This window comes from Mesoplodon bidens, assembly GCF_964165515.1.
Source record: "Mesoplodon bidens genome assembly, chromosome: 2".
NCBI classification, from domain to species: Eukaryota; Metazoa; Chordata; class Mammalia; order Artiodactyla; family Ziphiidae; genus Mesoplodon; species Mesoplodon bidens.
The window spans coordinates 147228181-147253777 of NC_138177.1; the positions used below are offsets into that span (position 1 = coordinate 147228181).

At 54.0% G+C, this 25597-nt stretch overlaps 1 protein-coding gene across 1 annotated transcript in view; it reads left to right on the top strand.

Annotated features, from left to right (window-relative positions):
* The window catches only part of TRABD2B (TraB domain containing 2B), a 216105-nt gene that overhangs the window by 156316 nt on the left and 34192 nt on the right, over window positions 1-25597 (top strand). The window contains exon 3 of the mRNA XM_081225107.1: window positions 20034-20180. Within this exon, the coding sequence (XP_081081233.1) occupies window positions 20034-20180 (147 nt within the window). The remainder of the gene's footprint in view (window positions 1-20033; window positions 20181-25597) is intronic.

The window sequence follows — 25597 nt, forward strand, 5'->3', positions numbered from 1 at the left end:
CTCAAGGCCAGGCATCCATCTGGAGGAGGCTGACCACACAAGGGGTGGTTACCACCCCAAATCTCTGCAGCCTTTCCAAGGTCACAGAGCATAGACTGGTTCTGGGGGCCGGTAGGCTGGACTGAGATGGGCAGGCAGGGTCCAGTTCAGTGTGAAAAGCACTTTCTAGAAGTTGCAGTGGTCTGGGGTGGGTTGCAGCTGCTCAGGAGCCCTCAGTCTTGCGCAGAGGCATGGCACACCGCCACCCACCCCTAGTCCCTTGCTTGCCGGGCAGCAGCACTGCCAGGGCCTCCAGGCCTGGGAGACAGGCGGGCTCCTTCCCATCCCAAGAGCTGGAGCCATGCCGGTTCCTGCTCCCAGAGCTGAGTCCTGTGCAGAATCAGGCTCCCACAGTTCACCCACGACGACTCCCAACAGCCATGGGCTTTCTTCTACCCATTTTCCAGAGGAAGACATGGATGACTCAGAGAGGTGAATTGATCTGCCATAACCTGAACCCAGAGCCTCTGACTGCTAGGGATTCTCCGTCTGCCTCTCAAGGCTCCGCAGCGCAGAGCCTTATACAGAGCAGCACTTGCCGGGTAGCCTCCGACTCCCTTAACTGCCCGCGATGAGTATCGTTGTGTGAAAGTGATGCCCTGGATCTTCTCACACAGTGACCCCTGTCAGCTGAGGGGGAGAACCTGTGCTCACCACAGGGACTTCCTGCAGGAGGGGAGGGGAGGGGAGGGAAAGGGATGCCAGGCCGGGCACCACAAACACCTGGCACAGGGGGACCCAGGAGCAAGGACAGAACACTCAGGGAAAAACGTCCCCCACTCCCTGTGTGACCTTGGCAAGTTGTTCCACCTCCCTGAGCCTAGTTTTGTTATTTTTCAGACTGAAATATTCATCAGTACAGAACTGGGGAGCGGATTCATTGAGATTTTATATGTGCGTGTACAAAGTTCTCAGTATGTGATATACGGCATCAGTTGACTTACTGTTATTCCCACGCTGGGAGGGAGGGAGGGCAGGAAGTGAGACCGACAGGGGAGGATGGTCAGGAAGCAAGGTGGGGCCCACGCTGCCGGCCTTGCCAAGAGCCTCTGGTCCTCCTTCCCTGCACGGGCTCTTTCCTGGTGCCCTGGTGAGCTTGGAGTGGGCCAGGCCCTCACGGGCCGGCAAGGAAGCAGAAGGATCCACTGGCACATCCTAAGGTCTGTCCAAACATGTGCTCCTGTGCTGTATGACCTTGGACAGACCCCTACCCCTCTCTGAGCTTTGTCAAGTGAACAGTTGGATGTGATGGTATATAAGCCCCGCCTTCCTTTCTCCTCGGCACCAGCACCCTGCTGCTGAAGGGATAGAGATCTGGGGCACTGGACTTGCACAGGAGGCCCCGGGAATGGTCGCTGGTATTAAAATGCCACGAGGTTCATTCATTCATTCATGTGCCAGACATTTACTGAGCACATTTTACGTACTGGGGCTGGAGAGATATTAGTGACCAAAACAAATATCCCAGCCCTCATGGAGCATCTTACCTTCTAGTGGGAGGAGATGTGATAAGTGAGTGATTAGCATCATGTGTTCAAAGGTGGCGAGTGGAGAAAATGGTAGCGCCTGGGGAGGGGGGGTGACCTCTTTAAGTTGGGAGTGGTTTGGACCTCACAGAGAAAGCGAGGCCTGATGGAGAAGGCATCAGCCCCAAGTGCTCCCAGGGCCCTTGGCTCCCTTCTATAAGAATTTGCCCCAGTGTCTCCCAGCTGCTTCCTGGAGGATAGCAACTATGCCCAGTTCCATCCATCCTTCCTCAGAACCCAACCAAGGGCTCAGCCCACATAGGTGCTCAGAATCCTGTATCTACAGGATTGACCCACACAGGTCTGGAGTAGCAGCCTTGAACCTGGAGTCTGTGGGGCTTATGGCCCTTGTTTCCCCAAGTGGGAAATCCTTCCTGGCACCACCCACACTCAGAGGAAAGATCAGCCCAGCCAGTCCCAGACCCTGTACAGACATAGCCGGGGTCGACAGACCCTGCTGTGTTCCTCACCCTGTGCCGCGTCCACGCCAGGCCCAGAATTCCATCTGCTGCCAGATTCCAGGGCTGGAAATAATGAGGCAGATTGTCCCTCACTGCTGATTGACTTTCAAGTTGCTCTGCTAAACTGGGTGCAGTTGAAGTTTTAGCAAGTCTCCCAGGGACTTCAGGCAGCTTTGGTTTCAGCCTCGTAAAGAACTGTTAAGATCCAATCAAAATAAATAAAATCAGATCCAGGAAAGCGATGTGTTTGTGCCTGCAGACAAAACACTCAGGATATTCATGCCGAAGACTAACACCCCGCTTTTCGCAGGGATTCCTTACACCAGACTGGCATGGACCCATGTTCTCACTAGCATGTGCTCTTAGAGGCTTGGGGCCGTCATGAGCCTCCTGCCCCTGTGAGGCTGGAGAGGAAAGTACAGGCCAGTGTGAGCACAGACAGTGTGACTGAGAGTCCCAGACACGGCTTGCAGCAGGGGAGACTCCAGCCCCGCACTCCTGCAGGGTATTTACTGGCCTGCCATGTGCCTAGCCCTGCAGCAGCGTGAAGGACATGGGGGAAACACAGGTCCCAGGAACACATGGTAACTACAGAACCAGAAATACCAAATCGTGGGCAGGTGGGTGATGGTGGTGGGATGAATTGGGAGATTGGGATTGACATATATACACTAATATGTATAAAATAGATAACATAAGAACCTGCTGTATAAAAATGAATAGATTTTTTAAAAAGAAATAAATCATGCAAACCTAAGAAACAAAAAAGAAATACCAAATTGTGAGATGGAGATGCCAAAGCCAAGGTCATAGGGCATCAGAACCACAGTAGGACAAGTAAGGCGTGTGAAATCCCAACTCCAAGAATCACCAAGCAGGACAGCCCAAAGAAGCTCTTTCCAAATGCTCTCAGCCCGCCCCTTGCTATTCTGGACATGCTGGTGAAGCAAATAACGGCCAAGGCAAGGTTGAAGAGAGAAGCGCTCTCCCCTCTCCCCTCTCCCCTCTCCCCTCTGAGGAGGCTGCTTCCGGCTCCGCCAACCACCCCTTCACTGGTTCTCCTTGGCCTCAACGACATCCTCTGTTTGGTGCTTCAGATGGAATTTTTGATCAAACCCCGGAAGAAAAATCAAAGATATTTTGATTTTTTAGTTCCTGCACATTGCCAAGAGCCACCTCCCCACTGCTAAGGTTCAGAGGCACAGGCAGGGAAGCCATCACCTAGGCTTTTCTGCAGGTGGACGTGTGCCCCAAGAGCATCGGACAGGCCCTCCTGTTCAGGGTGGAGAAGCAGGTCCCCAGCAGGGGAGGAAGTCAGCGGGGTCACTCAGGGGAGCCGGTCAGAGGTGGGTTGGGAAGCCAGGCCTCCCCAGGTCCCCGCTCCTGCTCGCTGGCTGCCTGGCCCTTCCCAGGGCCACATTCTTTGTTGACTGGTTGGCGCCCTGTGCCCACTCACCAAGCTTCACCCCGTCCAAGCCAGGGGTCAGGTGGGGCCTCCGTCTGCCCTGCCGGTGCCAGGCCCGGTGAGCCGTCCTTCCCAGTTGGGCTGCCCCCTGCACTCAGTGTGCTGAAAGGGCCCCTTGTGTGGCAGCCATGCCTCCTGGCCACAGCGCACAGCCCCGTTCTCTTACCTCATAAACAGCTAATTTGTTACATATTTTCTGACGCTGTAAATGGGAGAACAAAGACCTTTTCTCTCATATTTTTGTTCAATTATGTTTGTGGGGGAACCTGATCCCCTTCAAAGGGGGGCCGGGGAGCTGGGGGGAAGCTTCCCAGGCTTACTGACCTCCCAGGCCTGCTCCTGGGCCTCGGCCTGCTAGGGCCTGAGTGCGGCCAAAGGGGAGGACGGCAAGGGGCCCCCTTTGTGTCCCCTGAAGGGACTGGGCCCTCATCTCCAGAACAGATGCCAGTCTCAGAAGCAGGTCAGCTCCTCCAGCGGAAGGGAAAGCCTCCAGGAGACACACATCAGGACTGTAGAAGGAGAGCCTTTTCCAGTGTCCATGTCGGTGCCCTGCAATGGCCTGGCCTGTGGGTGGGAGATAAGCCACTGCCACTACACCAACAAGCCCTCTGCCTGGACCTGCGGCACGTCCCCAGGGAAACACTCCCTGGAGGGAGTGGACTTTGAAAAGAAACCCTGGGCTGCATGATTTTCTGAGGCCCCTCCAAACCCTGAGGCTCTGGTCCACATTTGGGCTTTTGCCCAGCTCTGGCTCCACGTCTACATTCTCTGCCTGCCCCATCTCTTTTGCAAAAACACACTTACTGGTTTTGAACACTAGCTCTCCCTGATTCAGGAGCCAGGAGGCAGGGAAGACATGGCCTCTGGAGGCTGCTCCTGGCTCTTTCCAACAGCTGGCACCCCAGCCTCTCCTTCCTTCCTTCCCTTTAGTGGGTGGCTGCGAGTCCAAGTCCCAGATTAGGTGCTGAGGATGTGAGGATGAGCAGAGAAGACATGGTCCCCACCCTCATCATGTCTCCACAGCAGCAGGCAGAAGACTGGCACGTGGCTAAAATGGCCAAACTATCTTGATTCATCCACCGCTTACTGGCTGTGTGACCTCAGGCAAGTCACTTAGCAACTCTGTGCCTCCTTTGCCTCATCTGTAAAATGTGAGAAAAATGGTAACTACTTCCGAGAGTTGTTGGGGACTTAAATGAAATCATATTTGTAAAGAGCTTTGTACAGTGTCTGGTATTGAATAAGTGGCTAATAAATGGTAGTTAAAATTATTATTAGGTGAAGCAGACATTAAACAAATGATTATATATGCCAATATGTGAAGCAGACTATTATGAGTATGCTGAAGAAAGAGTACAGGGTATAGCAGAGACTTGAATGGGGGCCCCTGAACTGATCTGGACATCAGGGAAGACATTTTCAGGAGGTGATGCTTGAACCACTATCTGAAAGATAAGTAGCAGTTAATGGGGCAAAAAAGAGAGGGATGACAGGAATAGCACACATGGCAGAAGGACCAGGATGTGCAAAGGCCCTGAAGTGGGAACAAAAGAACACGCTCAAATAAGACCTGTCAAGGCAGCGTGTTGAGAACACAGAGCGGGGAGGGCAGGAAGCCAGGTGAATCTGAGGAGGCAGGCAGGCCCACCAAGCAGAGCTGAGAGGCTTGTTGAAGGAGTCAGAGGTTATGCCTAGAGCAGAGCCAAGAAGGATTTGAGCCTGGGAGAGCTGTGACCTCATTTGTGGTTTTCAAAGACCACGCCCACACACAGCATCCCCTTCCCCTGTTAGGCCCAGAATCAGTGGGCATGCATCAGGTCAGGGATGCTCAACGTACCGGCTACAGCCCGGATCCTGAGCCTCAAGGTCCGAGATCATCCTTTGCAGTGCCCTCCAGCAGCAAGTGGAAATAAAAGTAACAGGAAGAGAGTGGAGGGGGATGAGGGTGCAGACCCACAAATGGCAGGGGCCAGATCACAGAGAATCTTGGTGGGCCAGCGTTAGGACTGAACCATGGGGCCTCCCTGGTGGCGCAGTGGTTGAGAGTCCGCCTGCCGATGCAGGGGACACGGGTTCATGCCCCGGTCCGGGAAGATCCCACATGCCACAGAGTGGCTGGGCCTGTGAGCCATGGCCGCTGAGCCTGCGCGTCCGGAGCCTGTGCTCCGCAATGGGAGAGGCCACAACAGTGAGAGGCCCGCGTACCGCAGAAAAAAAAAAAAACAAAGAAAAGACTGAACCGTGGAGGATGATTGATGGGGCGCCTTGGTGTCAGGAAGGAGCAGAACTAAATCACATTTATTTGAGTCTTCCTGGGAGTCCTGCACAGTGCCTGGCATAGAGGGGTTTTTTGTTACATGTGTGAACGTAAGTCACGTCAGGACTCTTACTGACGTGGATAGTGCACAGGGCAGTCCATACACCTGTCCTGAATCTGTCGATCGTCTATCTATCTCTGTCTCCATCTGATCTCTCCCTTTCACACACACATGCACACACACATTCTTACACAACCCACAGTCTCTTAGAGCCCCAGACACCACAAGGCAGAAAGAAACTCTGGCCTGTTGGTGCCCTTCTCAACTGCAGAAGCACACAGAAGGAGAAGACAAAGACTGCAGCTGAAGGGAGGCCTTCTTCGAGGAGGTGAGCTTCTAGGCGGGGCAGGAAGGGTGTGGGTGTGGACAAGTGGGGGCCAGGAAGAACCCCTGCCCCTGATCTGTCAGGGCCCAGGTGGCAGGTCCAGGCCAGGCAGTGGAATATGCCAGCGTGGACCTGAGGCCCCAAGAGAAGGTTGCAGGCAGGAAGCTAAGAGGCTGAGCATTCCTCCTCTGCCCGGGTAGATTGGCCCTTTACCTAGCAGTGTTGGCAGGCGTTCTCTGTTCCCATCGGCTCACACTCGGCCTGCCCTCCCAGGTCAGACCTGCGCAGAAGCAGGCCTTGGACAGCCCTGAGTGTTTCCTGTCTGCAGGGTAAGCAGATCTCTGCTCATCCAGAATACGTCTGACTTCTCTGTATTCTTTTCCCAAGACCCAAGGCTCAGATTTCAACTTCACATTCTTTTGCCTCCGGTCTAAAAACATTTTCCTTTTCTGTGGCGGGGGGAAGGAAGGGATAAGGGGGCATAAGAGACCCAAACTGCTCAAGTAAAGCCTCATGCCTGTCTTAGTCTGCATCCCCCTGCTTGCTGTGTGGCCTTGGGCACCTTCCTGCCCTCTCTGGGCCATAGCATCCTCTCTAGACAATGAGATCCCAAGCAGGATCTAAGGGCCCTCCCTCAACTGACATTCTCTTGGCAGAGCCAGAGTCTCCAACGCTCCCGTCCTGCTGCCAAGAATTTCCTCCTGTGACTGAACAGGCAAAAAGCTGGAGAGGTTGGGACTGTATTGTAGTTTTGTCCGTGAGGCCAAGTTCTATGCAGCTGTGGCCTTTGATGTACTCTAGCAAGAGTGTCCGTTCCCTGGGCTCTCAAGGCTGAAGGTCCCATGCCGGTCCCATGCCATTCCCAGGCTTTTCCTCCTGCCATTCAGGGCCTGCTCCTCTTCCGTCCAGCTGCTCCCCCAAGTGGGGCTCGAGGCTTCCTGGAGTGGAAGAAGAGAGAGTGAGGACCCAGCCCCGAAATTCAGGGCAGGGGAGATGGGCCAGTGGGCAAGGGGAGAGACTCAGAGCCCTGAGTTGTAGGCTTCTAGAACAACCAAGCCAGAAAGGAGTTGGAATTCTAGCCTGCCTTCACTTCCTCCATGCATCCCCAAAACCCCCCAGGCCCAGGTGGGGCCTCCTCACCTCTCCCAGCCCCAAGAGGGCTAAGACTGTCTCCTGCCTGTAACCTGTGCTCCTCTGATGCTTTTTCAGTGAAGCAGCCAGAGGGCGGCTTCTAAATCGAAAGTCTGACTGGTCGTTCCCTTCTGTATAACTTCCATGGCTTCCCATAGTCCTCTAGATAAAGTCTGAGCTCCGGATCTCACCCCAGCTCCCTGCTGCAGTCCCAGCTCACGCCCTTCACCAGCCACATACGCTGCGCTTGGACCAGGGGATCGTCGGCACTTCCCCGAACTGGCCAGCTTCACCCAGCCTTTACGTGGGCTTTGACACTGCCTGGAATTCCTCTTCTTTCTCTTCTGCATGGTAGTTGTGTGCTCTCACAAGGTATCACTGCAGGGCACCTCCTCTGTGAGTCCCGTGTGCGGTCCTCCCCTGGCTGCCCAAGCCCCCCTTCCGCTGGGCTCCCACTGCACTGTGTCCATCCCTGGGCCCAGCTGCACAAGTGATGTGAGCATCTGGTTGCAAGCCTTCCTTGGGTGCCTCCTGCCGTGCTCCACCCTACCCTTGACCTTGAGTTCCTTGAGTTTAGAAGTGGTGCTGATGTGGCTCCATGGCCCCAGCACCCAGCACTGGGCCTGGCACAAATCCATATTCATCATTGAGGGGTGAATGGGAATAATCCACATACATTGGCTCCTGCCCCCCTTCAGAGCTGCCCCACTGCTGCTTAGGGAACAGAAGCTTCTTAAAATTCCCTAAGGAAGGACAGGAATGTTTTCCAAGGTTTTCAGAGTGCTAGCTCCCTAGGCGGGGCGGACGAGTACAATTCTCCCCACTTGGCAGATGGGTGAACGGAGGCCTGGAGAGGAGAAGGGCCTGGCCCGTGTTCCCATGGCAGCACATCACCAGAACGGGAACCTCACACAGCCTGTATGTAGCAGGACCCAGATTTGAGTCAGGGTCAGAGCCCTGCCCCTTTCTGCTGCTCTAAGTGGTTGGTCTCCGTGGCACTTGTAGCCTGTGACTTAGCGGAGAAACAATTTCACTCATCAGCACCGAGTGCTCACAGAGCCGGCACCCCCGACCTCCCACCCCAGGCCCACCCCAAATCCGTTGTCCCTGCCCACCCCAAATCCGTTGTCTCTAGCTGCTGCCCAGGCCCCAGGCAGAACAGAGGTCCCCTCCCTGCCAGGGCTCGGGAGGCTCCCCACTCCTCCTTGCAAATTGGTAATTGCTGTGTGGTCAGACCAGAAGGAATTAGACAAGCCCTCTAGGAATTTCATACTGATTTTGCAAATGAAAATGGAGACTTGCCTTTTGAAGTCTAGGCAGCTGTGTCAGCAGGCAGGTCTGAGACAGCAGGAAAAATAAAAACTACTTCCTGCCGACCAATGGCTGCAGCCGCTGCACAGTAATGACGATGATGATGGTAACCATGGGCACCGCCAACCGATTGCCTGCCGAGGAGACCGTTGTCCCTCTGAGAGTCTCAGTCTGCTCATCTGTGGTTCCCCAGCTATTTCCGCCTCCACAGGTGACCAGCCCACTGTCAGAACATCCAGCAGAGAAGGGCTGGGTGGAGCGTGGAGCCCTCCCCCTGAGACCGAAGGCCCTTCGCCACCAGGTCCCCTCTGGGCCTAACTCCTGACACGCCTTTAAACACATCATGCACTTCCGAGCCCCTCTGCCTTGAACACGCTTTTCTCTCAACCCCACTCATCCTGCACAGCCCAGCTTAAAGCCTGATTCTTTCACCAGCTCCCAGGCTGCATCACAAACCCCCTCTGCGACCCCAAAGGCCCCTGTTTTCCCCTTTTATCATTAACTTACCCCTGGGTTTTATAATTACCTGTTTCTCTCTCCAACTCATCCACCACCTTGAAGTTCCTCAAAGCTCTATAACTGGAAATAGGCCAGCCTAGATGATTCTGTGGGACTTTCTCATACATTTTGGTTTTTTCCTCTATTCAGGGTGTGTATTCAACTTAGGAGATCAGAAGTGATTTGGGGGGAGCAAAAAAAAAATTCATGACAGATAGTTGACCCCAGGGTCAGGGAGGGCTTGGCACACTGAGCAGAGCTAAGGCTGGGGCCAAGTAGCCCTAACAGTGGGGGAGCATGTGATGTCACCTACTTCTCGGAGCCTTGGTTTCCCTGTCTGTAAAATGGGGTCAGTAATGTTGGCCTCACAGGGCTGTTATAAAGAATAAATGAGAGGGCTTCCCTGGTGGCGCAGTGGTTGAGAGTCCGCCTGCCAATGCAGGGGACACGGGTTCGTGCCCCAGTCCGGGAAGATCCCACATGCCGCGGAGCGGCTGGGCCCGTGAGCCATGGCCGCTGAGCCTGTGCGTCGGGAGCCTGTGCTCCGCAACGGGAGAGGCCACAGCAGTGAGAGGCCCACGTACCGCAAAAAAAAAAAAAAAAAAAAAAAAGAATAAATGAGCTTCCATGTGCCAAGTGCCTAGAACCGTAGACAATTTAAATCATGGCATGGTGGGGTGTCACCGTCCCAAAATATTGGGCTCATAGAACATGACAAGCAGAGCTGAGAAGTACTCCCGCATCCTCGTGTCTCAGAGGGGGATCCTGTGACCAGAAAGTGGGCCCACAGCTGGTCTGGAGTCAGAGCCTGCAGCACCAGAATCTAGGTCTCCAGACTCCCTTGGGCTTACCTGTGCCTAAAACTGAAGAGCAAGGGACCCTTTTGCCGTCCAGCAGGGCAGACCCCATACAAACTCCCTTCCTGGAGACCCCAAGCCTCTGGGCCTGTCCCTACCCCCAGCCCAGCCCCTGCCTCAGCCGGGCTGTTAGCTTCCCTACCCAGCAGAATGCTAATCTCCTCCTGTGGGTGGCTCCGGATTTATGAGCCTTTCCTGGCATGACTTGAAGGACAGAAGAGGAATGCTGGGATCTTTAAGGGTGGTCTTTGGGTGGAGAAACTAGGCATCCAGAGAAAAGAAGGAAAGCAAGCTAGGGTGAGTCAGCCTCCGCTGCCCGCCCAGGAAAGCACAGAAGGCTCAGCCAGCCCACACTGCACGGCAGCTGGAGGATGTGGCCGCATCGCCGAGGTCCAACTGGTAGGCGTCCACGGAGCAGGGAACGTCTGCGCTAGAAGCCAAGTCCAAGTTCTTGGGTTGTGGCTGGGGTTGGGGACAGGGTAAGGGGAGGGGAGAGAGGAGCATGCTCAGAGATTCCTCTTTAGGAGGAAGACAGTTGCCCTCTCATCTTCAGTCTCATCTCCTTGCTTCACGCCTATCTCCCTGGATTCCACGGCAACATAGCTACTGCAGCCACCTCTGCTCAGCCTCTCTGGGACTTTCCATCCCCCTTGGGGGAAGCCAGAGGCCTTTGAGGCCCACAGGCCCCACGGGACGTGCTCCCCACCAACCCCGCCCTACCTTTCTGACTGCGTCCTGGAAATCCCCCTTGCCTTTCCAGATCGACCCTCTGTTCTCCCAGCTCTGAGCCCTGCAGTGACACAACATCACCTTGCCTCCCTTATCCTGATTTCAGTGGGAAGCACTGGCAGGGGATGAACAGGCAGGAGGGCAAGGAAGCTGGGATATTTCTTGCCCCCCACCCACGCCCTTCTCCCTGCTGGTCACCATGGTCCAGGCCGTTGAGTGGTAGCTGTGGTCCCTTCTGACGGCCGTGGCTCTGGCTGGGTTCAGGTCCCTGACCGCCCCCCCTTTCCCTTTAAGGCTTAGGGGCAGGAAAGCTTCCCACTGCCACTGTTCCTCAGCACTCCACCGTCTCCTGTCCACACCTCTGTGAATATTCCCATCATTCAGTGTGCTTCAATCACCCTTTCAGTTGAACTTACCTCATTGGAGCTCACTGCACTGGCAGTGCACCATCTGTTTGCTGCTGGGTCTCTGCCTGAGACAGATCTCATCGACTAGTTCCCCTTAGCTCACTCCTCCCAGCCACGCTGGCCTCTTTCCTGCTCCTCACACCCATCAGGCTCGCTTCTGCCTCAGGGCCTTTGCACTTGCTGTTCCCTCTGCCCAGAACATCCTTCCTTCTCTCAGATATTCACATGACCATCTCCTTCAGATCTCTTCTCGAATGTGACTTCTCATTGTGCCTTTCCTGGGCATCTTATGTAAAATGTCAACCCCCAACACACACACAGACACTTCCTATGTTCCTTGCCTTATTTTCTCCTTAACAACCATCACTTTCTAACATATTTTACTGGTTATTTTTGTCTATTGTCAGCTTCCTCCTACTGGAATGAAAGCTCCATTAGGACAAGGATCTTTATTTGCCGTGTTCACTGCTGTCCCTTCAGGTTGTAGAAGAGCAACTGGTACAGAAGTGGTCAATAAGTATTTATTCAATGAATGTGTGAGTTGGTCCTTTTCGCAGGTGGGTAAAGCAAGGCCCAGGGAAGGAAAATGGCTTGCCCAGGGCTTTGTGGTGGAGATTCAGATGGAGATGGGAGCTCTGGTCCTACCTGCCAGCACAGAGCCAGTCCCCCGCTCCAGGAAACCTTGTGTTTATTTGGTGGCCTGCTGCTCGGTGGTGCAGTGTCCGGAGACAGGATTCTGTGCCGGGGGCCGGGGCACTCAACGTACTGAGAAGGAAGCGAGGAAGTCGTCGGCACTGCTTTGGTGCTGTCAGTGGAGCAAGGAGAAAGAATGAATAAATAAACCTCAGCCAGAGCCTGGCAGGCTCTAGCCTTTGAGGAAATCTCCCCCAGGCTGGAGAAACCTTCCTGTGAAGCAGAGCTGCCGTTCACCCCAGCCCACCTCGGGGCTGACGGACATGTGGCCCAGGGTCCAGGGGGCTCAGCTGCCACCTCTGGGCCCTGGGGGTATTGGGTCCCAGCAAGGAGCTGCTCAGGATGGGGTCCTGGGATGAAAGGTCCAGCTTTTCATCCATCCATCCATTCCGTCATTCTACAAGTATTTCTCAAGCATCTACTGTATAAGTATCAGGCACTGTGCCCTGTGCTGGAGAAAGAGCCACGACCAAGAAAGGCAATTTGCCTGCCCTTGGAGCGTTCACCATCAAGCAGGAAGAATGAGCATTAAATAGCAATGAAGCAGGGTGAGCGCAATCGTCCAGGAAGGGACAGTGCTTTGGGGGACCTGCCCGGCCCATGGTCCAGGGAAGTCCTCCTGAGAAGGGAACCTCTGCAGCCAAGTGAAAGGGGAGTGGGAGCTGGTGGGTGGAAGAGGGTTCCAGGCAGAAGGGGGAGCAAGGGAGGTGGTCCTGAGGCTGAGAGGATGAGTTCAGCACAAGGCTGGAGCCGAATGGTCAGGCAGGGCAAGGAGTAGAAACAGCGCAGGAGGCCATGTTCCAGGTGGGGTTCCTTGGCCAGGTGACCTTTTTCCTCTCCTCATATGTCAGCTCTAAGCAGGCCCCATGACTGAGGTCCTAGCATCCCTCCTCCTTCCCAGCTGACCACTCAGAATCTGGACTTCACACACTGGCCCCTACTTGTCTGTTTGTCTGTTCTTCTTACCAGTGGCTGGGTGGAGGCAGCTTGTTGGCCAGGCCCAGGGGCAGCAGAAAGAACCCAGCACCTGTCAGCTGGACCTGAGTTTGAACTCCAGCTCCAGTTCTTCAATGTGAGACCTTGTGCAAGTACTTTCACCATCCTCAAGACCTCAGGTTCTTCATATGTCATGTGGGAATAACAACCCATTCTCTGAAAGGTGTGGGATGGTTTCTCAGCATCCCTACTGTGGCCCATGGAACGTGGCATGCCAATGAACTCTGACCTCATCTCCTATCACTCTCCTTATTTACTCAGCTCCAGCCACCCTGACCTCTGCTCCTCTTTGCGTATGCGCGGGGCCTTTGCACCTGCTGTTGCCCCTTCTCTCATCACTCTCTGCCCTCCTTTTCTGTTTCTTCTTTTCTTTGTAACACATACTGTATTTGTTAGGGTTCTCCAGAGAAACAGAACCAATAGCATGTGTAGATAGATAAGTAGACAGATAGATAGACAGACATATACATATATACGTACAGATTGATTTATTTTAAGGAATTGGCTCATGCATTGTGGAGGCTGGCAAGTCCAAAATCTACGGGGTGAGCTGGCAGGCTGGAAATCCAGGGAAGAAGTGCTGATGCTGCTGTTCAAGTCCAAAGTCACTCTGCTGGCAGAATTCCCTTCATCAGGGAGGTTGGTCTTATCTATTAAGGGCTTCAACTTATTGGATAAGACCCACCTCATCCAATTATTATACAGCGTAATCTGCTTGACTCAAAGTCTTCTGATTTAAATGTGAATCTTATCTAAAAACTATCTTCACAAGAACATCTAGAATGTTTGACCAAATATCTGGGTACCATGGCCTAGTCAGGTCGGCAAAATTAACCATCACAAGTCCACCCCTTGTCAAGTTGGCATTCATACAGTACCTCCTTAAATCACACTTAATCTCCAAATAGATAATAACAAGGTCACACTTATGCCTAACAATTACAAGTCTGCCTGCAACCAAAACGCGCTAGTGCCTTCCCCAAAAGAGGATGCAAAGTCTTTGGGTGGTATTTATTTACTTTTCTCCTTGAGGTACCATAACTTAAATACAATCCTTAAGAGTACTTGAGTTAACAATACTTAAACACTATGGTATAAAGTCAATATGTCTTATGTTACTTGATAGGAGAGAAGAGAAGAAAAAGAAGAGACAGCAGAAAACAAAGATTTTATACAAAAACACACACACGTTCTTAACAAATTAAGGAAGAAATACTCCAGACAAGGAGAGTCCTTGTTTCTGTAACTGGTCACGTGGTCGGAGCTGGTATTTATAACTACCTTCTTCTGTTACCCCCATCACTACCTATTCCCTTTGCCTTCTGCAAGCTCCTCAGCTAGCTGTGGTGCTTTACCTGGTGGGATGACCCAAACCTTCATTCCTGAAGGGTCTGGGCCATTAGGCTGCCTACACTGGGTCGTTGTAGTTTCCCACTGACATTAGTTACCCACAGGGCCTGGTAATACTGAGATGCCCTAAGGGATATCGTACGCCACAGACATGCTCTCCCTCACCTCCAATTCCCCCTTGGTCATCAGGACCAGGCCCCCAGCCAGCCCAGTAACTCCCAGCTTTGCCTGTTGGTTTAGAGGCATGAGGACCTCAAAGTGACAGAAGGCAGTCTGAACTTCCAGTTCAATGGAACTCCTGTTGTGTCTTTAACATACTAAATATTAACATTTTACTAATTATTTCATTTATTCTCTGTTTCCTCCCCAGCAGATAAGCTCAGTGAGAGGAGGATTTGGGTCTGCCTTGTCCCTGACTAAATCCGCTGACCTAGAACAGTGCGTGGCCCATGCCAGGTGCTCAGTAAGCACCGCCGGGTGGGTTGGGGCCTTTGCTGTGACTTCCCTATAGTTCGGGGTGGGTGAGAAGTGACAGTCCCAGCCTGAGAGCCAGGCCTGTCTCAAACGTCCCTCCTGACTAAGCGGGTCCGGCCTTTTCCTCACGGTGACGCTGCTGGGCCGACAAGGGAACACAGGCCTCGGTGTTCACCCTGCCAGCCCATCCACGACTGTTTACGAGACGGATCTGGAACAATAAACCTGTACCCACCCTCCTGGCGCCTGCCTCCCTCCATCCGAGGCCCATGTTTGAAGATGTGTTTAAATTCCAGTCCTACACTCAGCAGACGCTGCGGGCCAGCTCCTGGCCTGCAAGTACCGCTGGGTGGGGTTGGGGGCGGGGTGCCACCAGGATGCTCAGGGGCTCTTGGTGGCCGGGCCTCCACACACGGCCATCCAGGGGAAGTGAGGTAGCTCTCGCCTTCACCCCGTGTTTGTTATTTCATGTCAAAGCCTTATCATAAACATTATCCTAGAGTGGGCCACCGAGGCTACGGGCGAGGAGGGTTTGTTATTCTGAAGTGGCCGGGAGCAGAAGGCATTGAGGCCTGGGAATCTGAGCAGGGCCAGTCTTGAGGATTCAGGGTGAATGACAGGGAAACAGGAATCAGAGCAAGGCACTTATCTGCACCCGTGCACTGGGCTTTGAAGGCCCCACTTTCCAACCATCCTCTACTGTAAAGGCCCGTTGGCATATCTGCCTCTAAAAGGTGTGGATGGAAACCAAGTCCAATTAATCCAACAACGCCAGATGCCTGCAGAGAATCAATAGAAAGTAAATGTTTGTTGAATGAATGAATGAGTGTCACTTCCCTATGTCTGTTGGAAGCACCAAGAATGCACATGAAGAAGCACATATTACTTTGAAGTCCTGGTCATGGGAACCTGGTTGGAGCTAGAAAAAAGTAATTTCATAGCCCAGCTCTGTCCTTTACAAGCCATGTGGCCTTGGGTCCCCTTCCCCTCTGCTTCTTTGTTTTCCCATCTGTGAATAGGGACACCTCCCTGCTGGCTCTCTCCCAAAGAGAGCAGAGGGAACCTAACCTAAGAGGTTAGGTTCCAGGGCTGGATGGCCCAGGTTTGAATGCACATCCACCCCTCTCCAGCTTTGTCACCTTCAGTGGGTTACTTCATATCTCTCTGCTGCAACTGCCCCCTCCCGCCACCCCAATCTATGAAATGGAGCTAATACTAGCCCTACGTTAGAGTTGCTGTCAAGGTTAGATAAATTAATATGAGCTTAGGGAGTTTCTGACGCATAGTAAGTGCTCAATAAACATAGTGACCTTAGTAATCAATGGATGAGGACTGCTTCACAAATTGCAGAGGATGGATACGAGGCAGGAGGTAGAGGGGGAAGGTCATGGGATTCAGGGTCAGCATCCTTCCCTCTCATAGTTCTTGAATGTCTGCTATTCAGCAGTGACCAGAGAGGCAGGCTCCCTGCCCTCACCCATCTCTCAGTCTAGACAGGCAAGGAACAGGGAATTACCTGAAATAGACATCTCAGTGGGATAAGTGCCACAACCAAGGGAAGCTCCGGGGTCTGTGATGGAGGTTGAGGGGAGTCTGCAGTGACGGGCTGGGTTTCAGTCCTGGCTCCACCACACCCCGGCTGCGCCACACTAGAGGTGCTTCTTGAATAATCTGATCTCAGTGTTCTACCTCTAAACATGTTAATAATAAAGTCTCCCTAGCTGTTTTCTGGCTATTTCACAAGGCTCCTGAAAGAAAATGGGTATGGCAAGGTGTGGGGGATGAATGTGGACTGTGCCAGTGGACCTCGGGAAATCCAGCCCCAGACATGGTCCAGGGCACAGCAAAAGGTCCTAGGCTGGGGGTCAGGGAACAGGGAGCCCGCTCTGCCCGCAGCTCGCCGTGTGGCCTTTGGGCAAGCTTCATCCTGCCTGTTCCGGACCCCTGTCTTTTCTCCTCTTCCATGTGAAGAGGGCATACGAAGAGATGAGTGGTTCTCAAATGAGGCTCCAGGGCACCTGTGGGCTCCACAGAGAAGCACTGGGAGTCTGTTATGGGGGTGGCATTGAGCCGGGGGGACTTCAGGTAAATAGCCTGCCTCCTTTACCTCAATGAGGGCAGTTCCCATTTCTGTCTGCTACACATTTTGAGTTCCAAGTAAGTTTCCTCTGGAAAACAATAACAACAAAAAAGGATTCCATGGCTACAAAAGGTTTGAAAAACCGCTGGGCCCTTCTAGCTCCAATCAGGAAAGTTTAGGTCTAACTATTTTCTTCCAAGCATTTATTCCACACTCACTACATGCCAGGACTGTTCTCAGCGCCCTGCAGGCTGTAACGTGCTTCATTCACTAGAACACCTCCCAGCTCCACAAGGGCCACGTGACTGCAGAAGTGACTCCATGTGTCTAAGAGGGTCCGGGGGGCCATTTCCCGCCCCCCACACCAAAGCCGGGTCTTCTGGGCACCTGAGCCGATGACCTCAGCACAGGCCAGGTGGTGCCAGCACTGAGAAGCAGCAGGGCAGGTGTGTGCAGCCCAGGGTGTGGACACAGGAAGTCTGTGTGTCCCAGCCCCCAGAGGAGGAGAGCGCTCCAGCCCGCCTGGACGCTTTCATCCCAGGCATCTGCTATGCAGGAGGAAGTGCCTGTTGTCTTAGCGATGTCCACGGCAACAAGGCCTCTGCCTGCTGCGATCCATCCCCAGCCACCCTGCTGCCATAGACACCCTGTGCCAGGTGGCTGCAGATTGGATTTCAGGGGTGGTGGCCAGAACCTGGAAGCCTGGAGAAGGCCCAGAGTTGGGGTGGTGGGGTCTGACCTCATCTCCAGCCAGCTCATTATGGGAAGCAGGCTGGGCTGCCAGAGCTCAGTGCAATCCAGCTCTCCTGCCCAACCAGAAACAAAAGTAGAAGGGGATGGGTGGAGGTGATCTCACAAGCACAAGCTTGACCCAGTCGCCCAAGACAGTATTTTAGCCAGACTTTGTGTACCTATTGCCTGAGCTTTTTTGTTCAGATTATGTGTTCTGGAACCACGTGGCTAATGCCACTTGGAGGAAACTTCTGCCACGTGGTGGCAGCGTGCCCCAAGTGCAGACAGAATGCCAGAGTTCTAGGGGATCGTCTGAAGGGCTTACTGAGCAACCTTGAACTATGAATTGACCACAGCAGGTGTCAAAGCACTAAAGAAAGGATGGGTGACACCCTCTACCAGACACAGTGCTGAGTTCTGCCAATGCAAAACTAAATAGGTTGCAATTCCTGTCTTCAAGCAGCTCATAGCCTAAGGGCAGAGACAGGTAGCTAAACTGCAGTTGTAATCTATTGTTCACACCCTGCTGGAGGGAAGCAGGGTGGGTAGCTCATCTCTCACCACAGCTGTGCTGTGAAGCATTTACTCACATGTCTGGGCCCAGCTACAGGCAGGCAGGCAGGCTCCGTGGGCTCAGGTGGGCTCACTTGCTTGTCTGGGAGCTGGCTGGCTGTCTGCCGGACTGGGACACCCCTGGTGGGACAACGGAAGCAACTGGGCTCTGCCATGCCGCCTCTCACCCTCCAGCAGGCCAGCCTGGGCTGCTCTCAAGGCAATGTGGATGTGTAAAAGATAGCAGCACATGTGTAACAGCAGCACATGCTTCCTCCATTTGGCTATGGAGGCTTGTAATGCTGGCCTCCATTCGTAATGCAGCAAGTCCAGAGTCAGAATGTGAAGGAGCTACAGAGTTCCATGGCCAAGGGTATGTATATAGGGAGGGGTTAAGGCTTGGGGCCATTACTATATCACTCTGCCACACAGGGAGACCGTGGGAGCTCTGGGGAGGGGCCTCACCCAGTCCCCAGGTGGTCAGAGAAGCTTCATGGATGAGACATCTGAGCAGACCCTGGAAGGCCAAGTCTCGATTTGCAAGTGGAAAACGGAGGCGAGAGGTTTCTCATGCACAGGGAACAGCATATACAAAGCACAAAGACAGAAGACTGCTGAGTAGTTTAGCATTTGGAGACACAGGGGCTTGAAACGAGGTCACGGACCTCAGCAGCGGCCAGGCCGCTGCCTTGCAGGCTCCAGTGAAGAGCTAGGCTTTTATCCCCTGGGCAGGAGGCATCCATGAAAGTTTTGAGCAAAAAAAGAAAGATAAAGTCCATCAGATTTGTGTTTTTAAAGGATAGCTGTGGCAGCAGAATATGGGATAGGTGGGAAGCGGGGGGAGTCTGCAGAGAGGAGCATGGGTTGCAGTGGACCCAGTGAGAGAGGCTTGGGCCTGAACTGGTGTGGGCGGACTAAGACTGGGGGTGTGTTGTCCAAGACAGTGTGCAGACAGGATGAACAGGGCCTGAGGACTGCCAGGGAGGCTGGAGCTGGGAAAACAGCGAGGACAGGTGGCCCGAGACCACCTCCTGGCGTTTTGCACAAGAATTGCAATTATTTTTCCCTCTATCTGTGCTAAATAACCCACTGACTGGTCAAGCTCCTCCCTTTTGTTGGCCAAAGGAGTCTGAGATGCATAGCTGTATGAAGCTGGCTCTAGTCCCAGTTGTGCAGAATTGGCCACATCCCCTCCCCTCCTGGGCTTCAGTTTCCCCATCGAAAATGGGACATTTTAGATCATCTCTCAGGGCCTTGTGCCTTGGGCAGGGCATGTTCCATTAGAGGCATGGTCCTCAAATGCCAGAAGCAATTGGACCGCTAAAGAGTTCCCAGGGAGCCTGTTAAAAATACACATCCTGGGCTCCACCTCAGAGATTCCAGTTCTGGAATCTCTGATATTTTTGTGTAGCACTCCAAGTGATCCTAACGCCTGGAAGGTCTGGCTGGGCACAGCTGTGTCCCCAGGGCCTGGCACGGTGGCCCAGAGCACAGAGGGGCTGGAGGAAATGCGTGCTGAATGGCAGCACGGATCTGACTTGGGGGCTCAGCTCCTAAGGCCTTTGCCTGGTGTGAGGATGGCTTCTGGAGGAGGTGGCATTTGGGTTGAGCCTTGACATCTAATGGGCTTTCTGGTTTTTTGCTCATTTGTTGGTTTTGCTTTGTTTGGGGGGTGCTCTTGATTCCAAAATGAGTCTGTGCTCCTTCTAGAACTTATCTAGGCACTGGAGAAGAAAGGAGTCAAAAGAAAAACTCACCCATCATTCCAAAACCTGGACACAACTAGGGTTCTCTTTGCCGCATTATTAGATAAAATATTGATGCCCAGAGCAGTACTGGGGAACTGTGAGGGCAAAGGGCTGGAGATGAGAGCAGGCTGAACGTGGTGAGAGCCCAGTGAGTGAAGAGCGGGAGACATGGAATATTCGGGTGGTGCCAGCTGGTGTCGGGCCCCTCCCATCTTTTCACACACCCTGTTTCAGGCCTGTTGCCCCAAAGTCCAGCGAGAGGAGGGCCGGTCCTGGAGGGGTCAGGGGCCTCAGCCAGGGTCCCTGAGCACAGCCCTGATGCCTCTCCTCCCTCTGCACAGGTACTGTTTGCCCTGAACCAGACCCTGCTGCAGCACGAGAGTGTGCGGGCCGGGAGCTTGCAGGCACCCTACACCACGGAGGACCTCATCAAGCATTACAACTGCGGGGACCTCAATGCCGTCATCTTCAACCACGACACATCCCAGGTGAGGCTCCCCTCCCCCAGCCCGGGCAGGCTCCTGGACACCCGCTCCCAAGGCCAGACCCATAGGAAGGCATTTATTAGACACCTACTGTGTGCCAGGCACAGACAATCTTCTCTCCAGCCATGGTAAGCAGGAGCTTGGGCATCCCCGTTTTATAGATGGGGGAAACTGAGGCTCAAGGAGGGGAAGAGATTTGCCCAAGGCCACACCACTTATTAGTTGTTATCAAGTTGTCAAGAGTAGTGCTTGAGCCTGGTGTGTGTCACTCTGGGGCCTAGACCCTGGAAGCTTTGCCTGTAAGAACAGGGAGGCCTTGTTGAGGTTTAGTCCAGCATCTGGGGAGATTAAAGCCCAGGAAAGGGAAAGCTCACAGGTGCTCAGAGCTTGGACTTGAGTCCAGCCCAGGGCTCTCTGCCTCGATTCGAGTCCTAGAGGAAAGATTACCCCAGGCTGGGCAGACAGTGAGTGGGAACCGAGGAGCTGAGCGTGGCTCCACCAGGCCTCCCGTTGCCCTCGGGATAAATTCCAAGGTACTTTGTAGGCAGTCACGGCCCCCTCTCCATGTCCTACCCTCCATGCACCTCATCACAGCCCAGGTCCCCTGCCACAAAGACCTCATTTTGCTGACCTCTACCACTTGTAGCACTTTCCCCATGCACCTTGCCCTTTCCCACAGCTCTGCCTTTGTTTAGGCTCCTCCCTCCCGGTTTCCTCCCACTCGGGCCGTGGTCCAGTGTCATCTCACCTGCGAAACCACCCTGACACCCTGGATGGGGTTAGATTTTCTCCCGGGCACCTCTAGGCCCCCTGTGCTTTCTGCGTCTGATGCTTGATTATTCATTCATTCAAGAGGCAGCTGAATTAGTCAGAACAGGCCACCTCCCCGCTCAGGACACTGAAAGACTCCCAATTTTTCTCAGGATAAAGCCAGAGTCTCTGTGATGGCCTGCATGGTCCCGTGGTCTTTCCCCAGCCTCCACCCCATGTCCTCTGCCTACCCCCCTGCCCGCCACATGCCACTCCAGCTGCGCAGGCCTCCCTGCTGACCCATGAGCCCACCCACACACTTCGCCTATGCACTGGCTGTTCCCTCTGCCAGGAAGGCCTTTCCCCAAGTATCACCGTGGCTCACCCCCTCTCTGCCTTCAAGACATAATACAAATATCATCATCTCAGTGAGGCGGGCCCCGACCGGGTCTAGAATTGCAACCTGACGCCCCTCCCGCCGCCCCCCACCCACAAGCTGTCCCCTTTAGGATGCTCCACTTTTCCTCATGGCCTGTATCATCTTCTCACACACTTATATATCTTGATTCATTGATCAGTCATTATTTATTGTCTGTCCTTTCCCACTATAGCATAAACTCCCTGAGGGCAGGGTTTTTGGGTCTGTTTTATTCACTGATAATTGGCTAGAGCAGTGCCTGGCACAGAGCAGGACTCAGTAGATATTGGATGAATGAAGGAAATAGTTTATAAATGCCAGGCACAGTGCTATGGAAAGGGATATGGCGGGGCACCAGAGAGAGCTGCCCTCATGGGGCTGAGGGTCTCATAGGGAAAAAGGGGAGATTCAACAAGCAACTGCACCGAAGCATGATCCTTGCTACGAGGGGAAGTAGAGGATGCCCTTGGAGCCTGTGGCAGGAGCAGGAATTTAGGTGGGCTTGGGGTAGGGGTGGGGCAGGGCTGGAGAGAGAAGGAAAAATTCCTGAAATAAGAGAGGTCAGAGAAGAACCTGAATTGGCCACAGACAGGAGGCAGAAGAACATTCCAGCAGAGGAAACCACGCAGACGAGCTGGAGGCAAGAGACAGCAGGAGGAGGGCTGAGAGTTTGGGCTGGAGGCATAGCCAGGGACCCCGCTAGACCCCAAGCTCCTCGAGAGCAAGGGTGTGCTATCCACTGTCGTCGTGCTGCCCAGTGCAGGGCATGGCACAGAGTGAGTATCAGTGAACAATGCTGCACGGGCAAACGCAGGCGTGTGCTGTGCTCGGTGCAGTGCAGAGAGTGAGGGAGAGGAAGGGTGAGGAGGCCCTGCACAGAAGGCTGGGATTCTGGCTGCCCTGACTCTCTCTGGTAGAGGAGAGAGGGAGGAGAACCCTGGCAGCACGAGGCTCACAGGCGTTTCACCAGCCGTCCACCCACCCTGTGACAGAGCCTAACACCGCACCCTCTGCTGGGCAGAGGCTGGCGAGCCCTGAGCAGCCAGGGAGCTGTGTGCCTGAGGGGTACCCGGTCACCACTCAGGATGGCCTGGCCGTGACATGGCCAGGCTGGGGAGAGTGGTGTGCAGGACAGGGCCCTGGCCACGGAGGGCAGGACACTAAGCAGAGAGAGGGAAGAAGTGGGTGACCCCGGGGGATGACAAGTTCAGATTTTCTTTGCGCGGTGTCCAGAACCTCTGGCGTGTCTCTGACAGGTGGACTACGTCGGGGGTCTCCTGGCAGTGCCTGTACTTGAAGTAGAGCAGAGGGCACAGGTAGATTGACCCACTCAGATTAGAATAGCAACCCAGGGGTGCACAGGCCGAGTCTAGCCCTCAAGGGAGGGACTAGGCAGCCCGCCCCCAGACACAGACAAGCCCAGTGTCAGGGCAGCAAGGCTAAATCCAGTGCCCGCGTGCTAACAGAGAAGGGGTCTGCGACTGGAGGGCTCGACGTCACAGGGGCTGGAGGGGGCAGCCACAGCCTGCATCTGGGGAGGGCTGCAGGCGAAGGTGGTATTGGACCAGGCTTGAGAGTGGAGTCTGGCCAGGTGTGGACAAAGGCAGGGGCTGGCAGGCAGAGCGAGCTGCGTGGCAGGGTCACGGGAAAGTGGGAGGTCCTGAGGAATGACCTGCAAAGCAGACGGCTGACCATATGGGGGTGAGAGTGTTCACTGAGGGGCCGACACCCTGGGGTGTTTAAGCCACACAGGGACGTGGTCAGAAAGATGCCTCTGGCTGCAGTGCCGAGGCTGCTGCAGCGGCCTCTGGAGGCCGGGGCTGGACAGATGCAGGGCCCAGGATGATCATACTGGCGGACAAGGGCCAGGCACACCTCACCCTTGGTCGGCTTCACCTCACCCCCCCTCCATCTCACCTTCAGAAATGGCTGAGGCCCTGGCCTCCTGCAGCTCTCCGGTCACTAGCACCGTCAGTGCCCCCAGATCAGCAGGGTGATCCAAAGGCCCTTCCCCTGGGAAGACTTCTCTGAGCCCCCAGCCTGCGTTAGGTGTAGAATAGCCATATATATTTATTGTCCGTACTCAGACACTATTGAAAGTAAAAGTCAAATGTAATTGAGTCAGAATAATTAATAGACATGCAGCAATCTACCATAGCCATGAACCTGGATTGTCTTGAACAAACCAAGACACAATGTCACCCTATTAGGGGCCTCCTCCAGGCTCCCACATCCCTCACTGCCCTCTAAAACATGTGTGCCCCAGTCTTCTGATGCCCACTGGCTGTGAGCCTCATCCAGGGCAGCAGACCCTGTCTGAGGTTTATCTGTGACCTCCTAGCTGGACACAGGGCTGTACCCATGGAAGTTCTCAGAAGGTGTCTGTTGGATGGACAGGATAAAGAGAAGGGATGAGGGCATTGAGGTTGTGACATCAGCAGACCTGAGCACTTGGCCACTAGACCTGACCCAGCACTGGTCGGGGGTCAGGGGAGCCTCACAGCCCCACTCCAGCTCTGCCTGGCCCATCTTCTCATCACTCCATCTTGGACCTATCACTTTAGGGTCCTGGGGACCCGACGTGTCCTCTTTAAAATGTTATCGTACGTCCTGCACTTGAACTTGTTGCAAGAGATTTAAGACTCCCAACAAGTCTAATCACATCATTAAGTTGCTTCCATCCAGCCAGGCCTCATCCTTGGCATGGCGCCAGGATGCATCAGCATGAAACATGCAGAGAATGTCAGCCAGCTGCAGGGCAGCCCAGGGAACCCAGTGGCTAGCCCAGCTTCTTTGTGGCTTTGACATGGAACTTTCTAGTTCTTGTTCTTTTTTTTTTTTTTTTTCCAAGCTCCCTAAAGATTGAATGGAGATTCATCATACACAAATGCACACTCATGGTCAGGGAACTGAGGAGGGAGGGCTGGACACATCACAGGGAGAAAGCCTCTGCCTGGACCCTTGGGAGAGGGGAAGGGAAGCAGAGTACTGCCTTCAGGCTCTCTGAGGGTTCTGAGGCCATCTCTCTGTCATCTCCATCTCTAGCCCCTGTCCAAGGCCACCCTTCACTGTAGCCCCTGCCATCAGAGGGGAAAGATGATGCAGCCAGCTCCATCCTCCAGGCTAGTTGTACAAAGCTGACATTTAGTCAGGACTTCCTTTGTACCATGTGCTGTGCTAAGCACTTTCCAAAACTGATCTTGTTTAATTCCAATAGCAATATATATAACCCCTATATGACCAATTTGGAAACTGAGTCTCAGAGAGGCCAAGCAACTTGTGAGCTACAGAGGCCACCCAGCTGGTAAGTGGCAAAAGGATTCCAACCCGAGCTGACCCAGCTGTCTGACTTCAGGACTCACATTCACAACCCCCAGAGCTGCTGCCTGCGAGCCCGTCCATTCATCCATGCATCCACTCATTGAACAAATATTTATTGGTCGGTACAACATCGTCCCACGTTCTCTTCCATACCCAAGGAATGGAGAGAAGCCTGCGAGGGCCAGGTTTCCAGAAATAACCCTTCTGAGTCACAGCCTCTCTTGTGCTCCTCCCCCACTCAGAAGCCTGCAGTGTTTCCTATAGTGGCCTCAAGTCCAAGTGTGGCCTGTTTTATCAGGGCTGCCAAGCGTCCCCTCCATGGTTAGGGGAGCGAGTAAGAACTCTATTCCTTCATATATGCATTTGCCAAACAGTCCTCAAGCACCAACTCTGTGCTGGCCCTGATTGGGCGCTGGCAGAGCTGCTGCGTACAGCTACCTAGGTTGTGCACTGCTCAAGTTTAGGGCACACCAGTCATATCATTGTCCTGCTCCTCCCAGAACAGCGTATCAGGCCTTTCTGGCAGAGAAGCCCCTCTCACTCAGGGAATGCCCTGGTCCTTGGCCAACAGATAGCAGAGGCAGATGTCCCAGCCTCCCCAGAGTCCCTCTGGGTTCAGCCTCTGTTGATGCCTCCATTTTCCTCAGAAAGAGGGCTGACAACTCGTCAGTGGCTCTAGACTCCATGTGGCAGGTATTCTTACTCATGGCCTCAGGGTCCTCAGTGGTCCATGGCTTCCTCTCCCACCCCACCCACATGCTGAAGGCCACAGCACTGGAGCAGGTTAGAGAGGCAACATGTCAGGAACGGAAGAACAGGAGGAGGCGATGTGGTGAGGCACATCTTTATGTTCAAGGCTCCAGAAACCTGTGCTGGGCACCTACTTTGTGCCAGGCAGCAGGGGCCCAGGAATGACAGAGGTGCTGTCCCT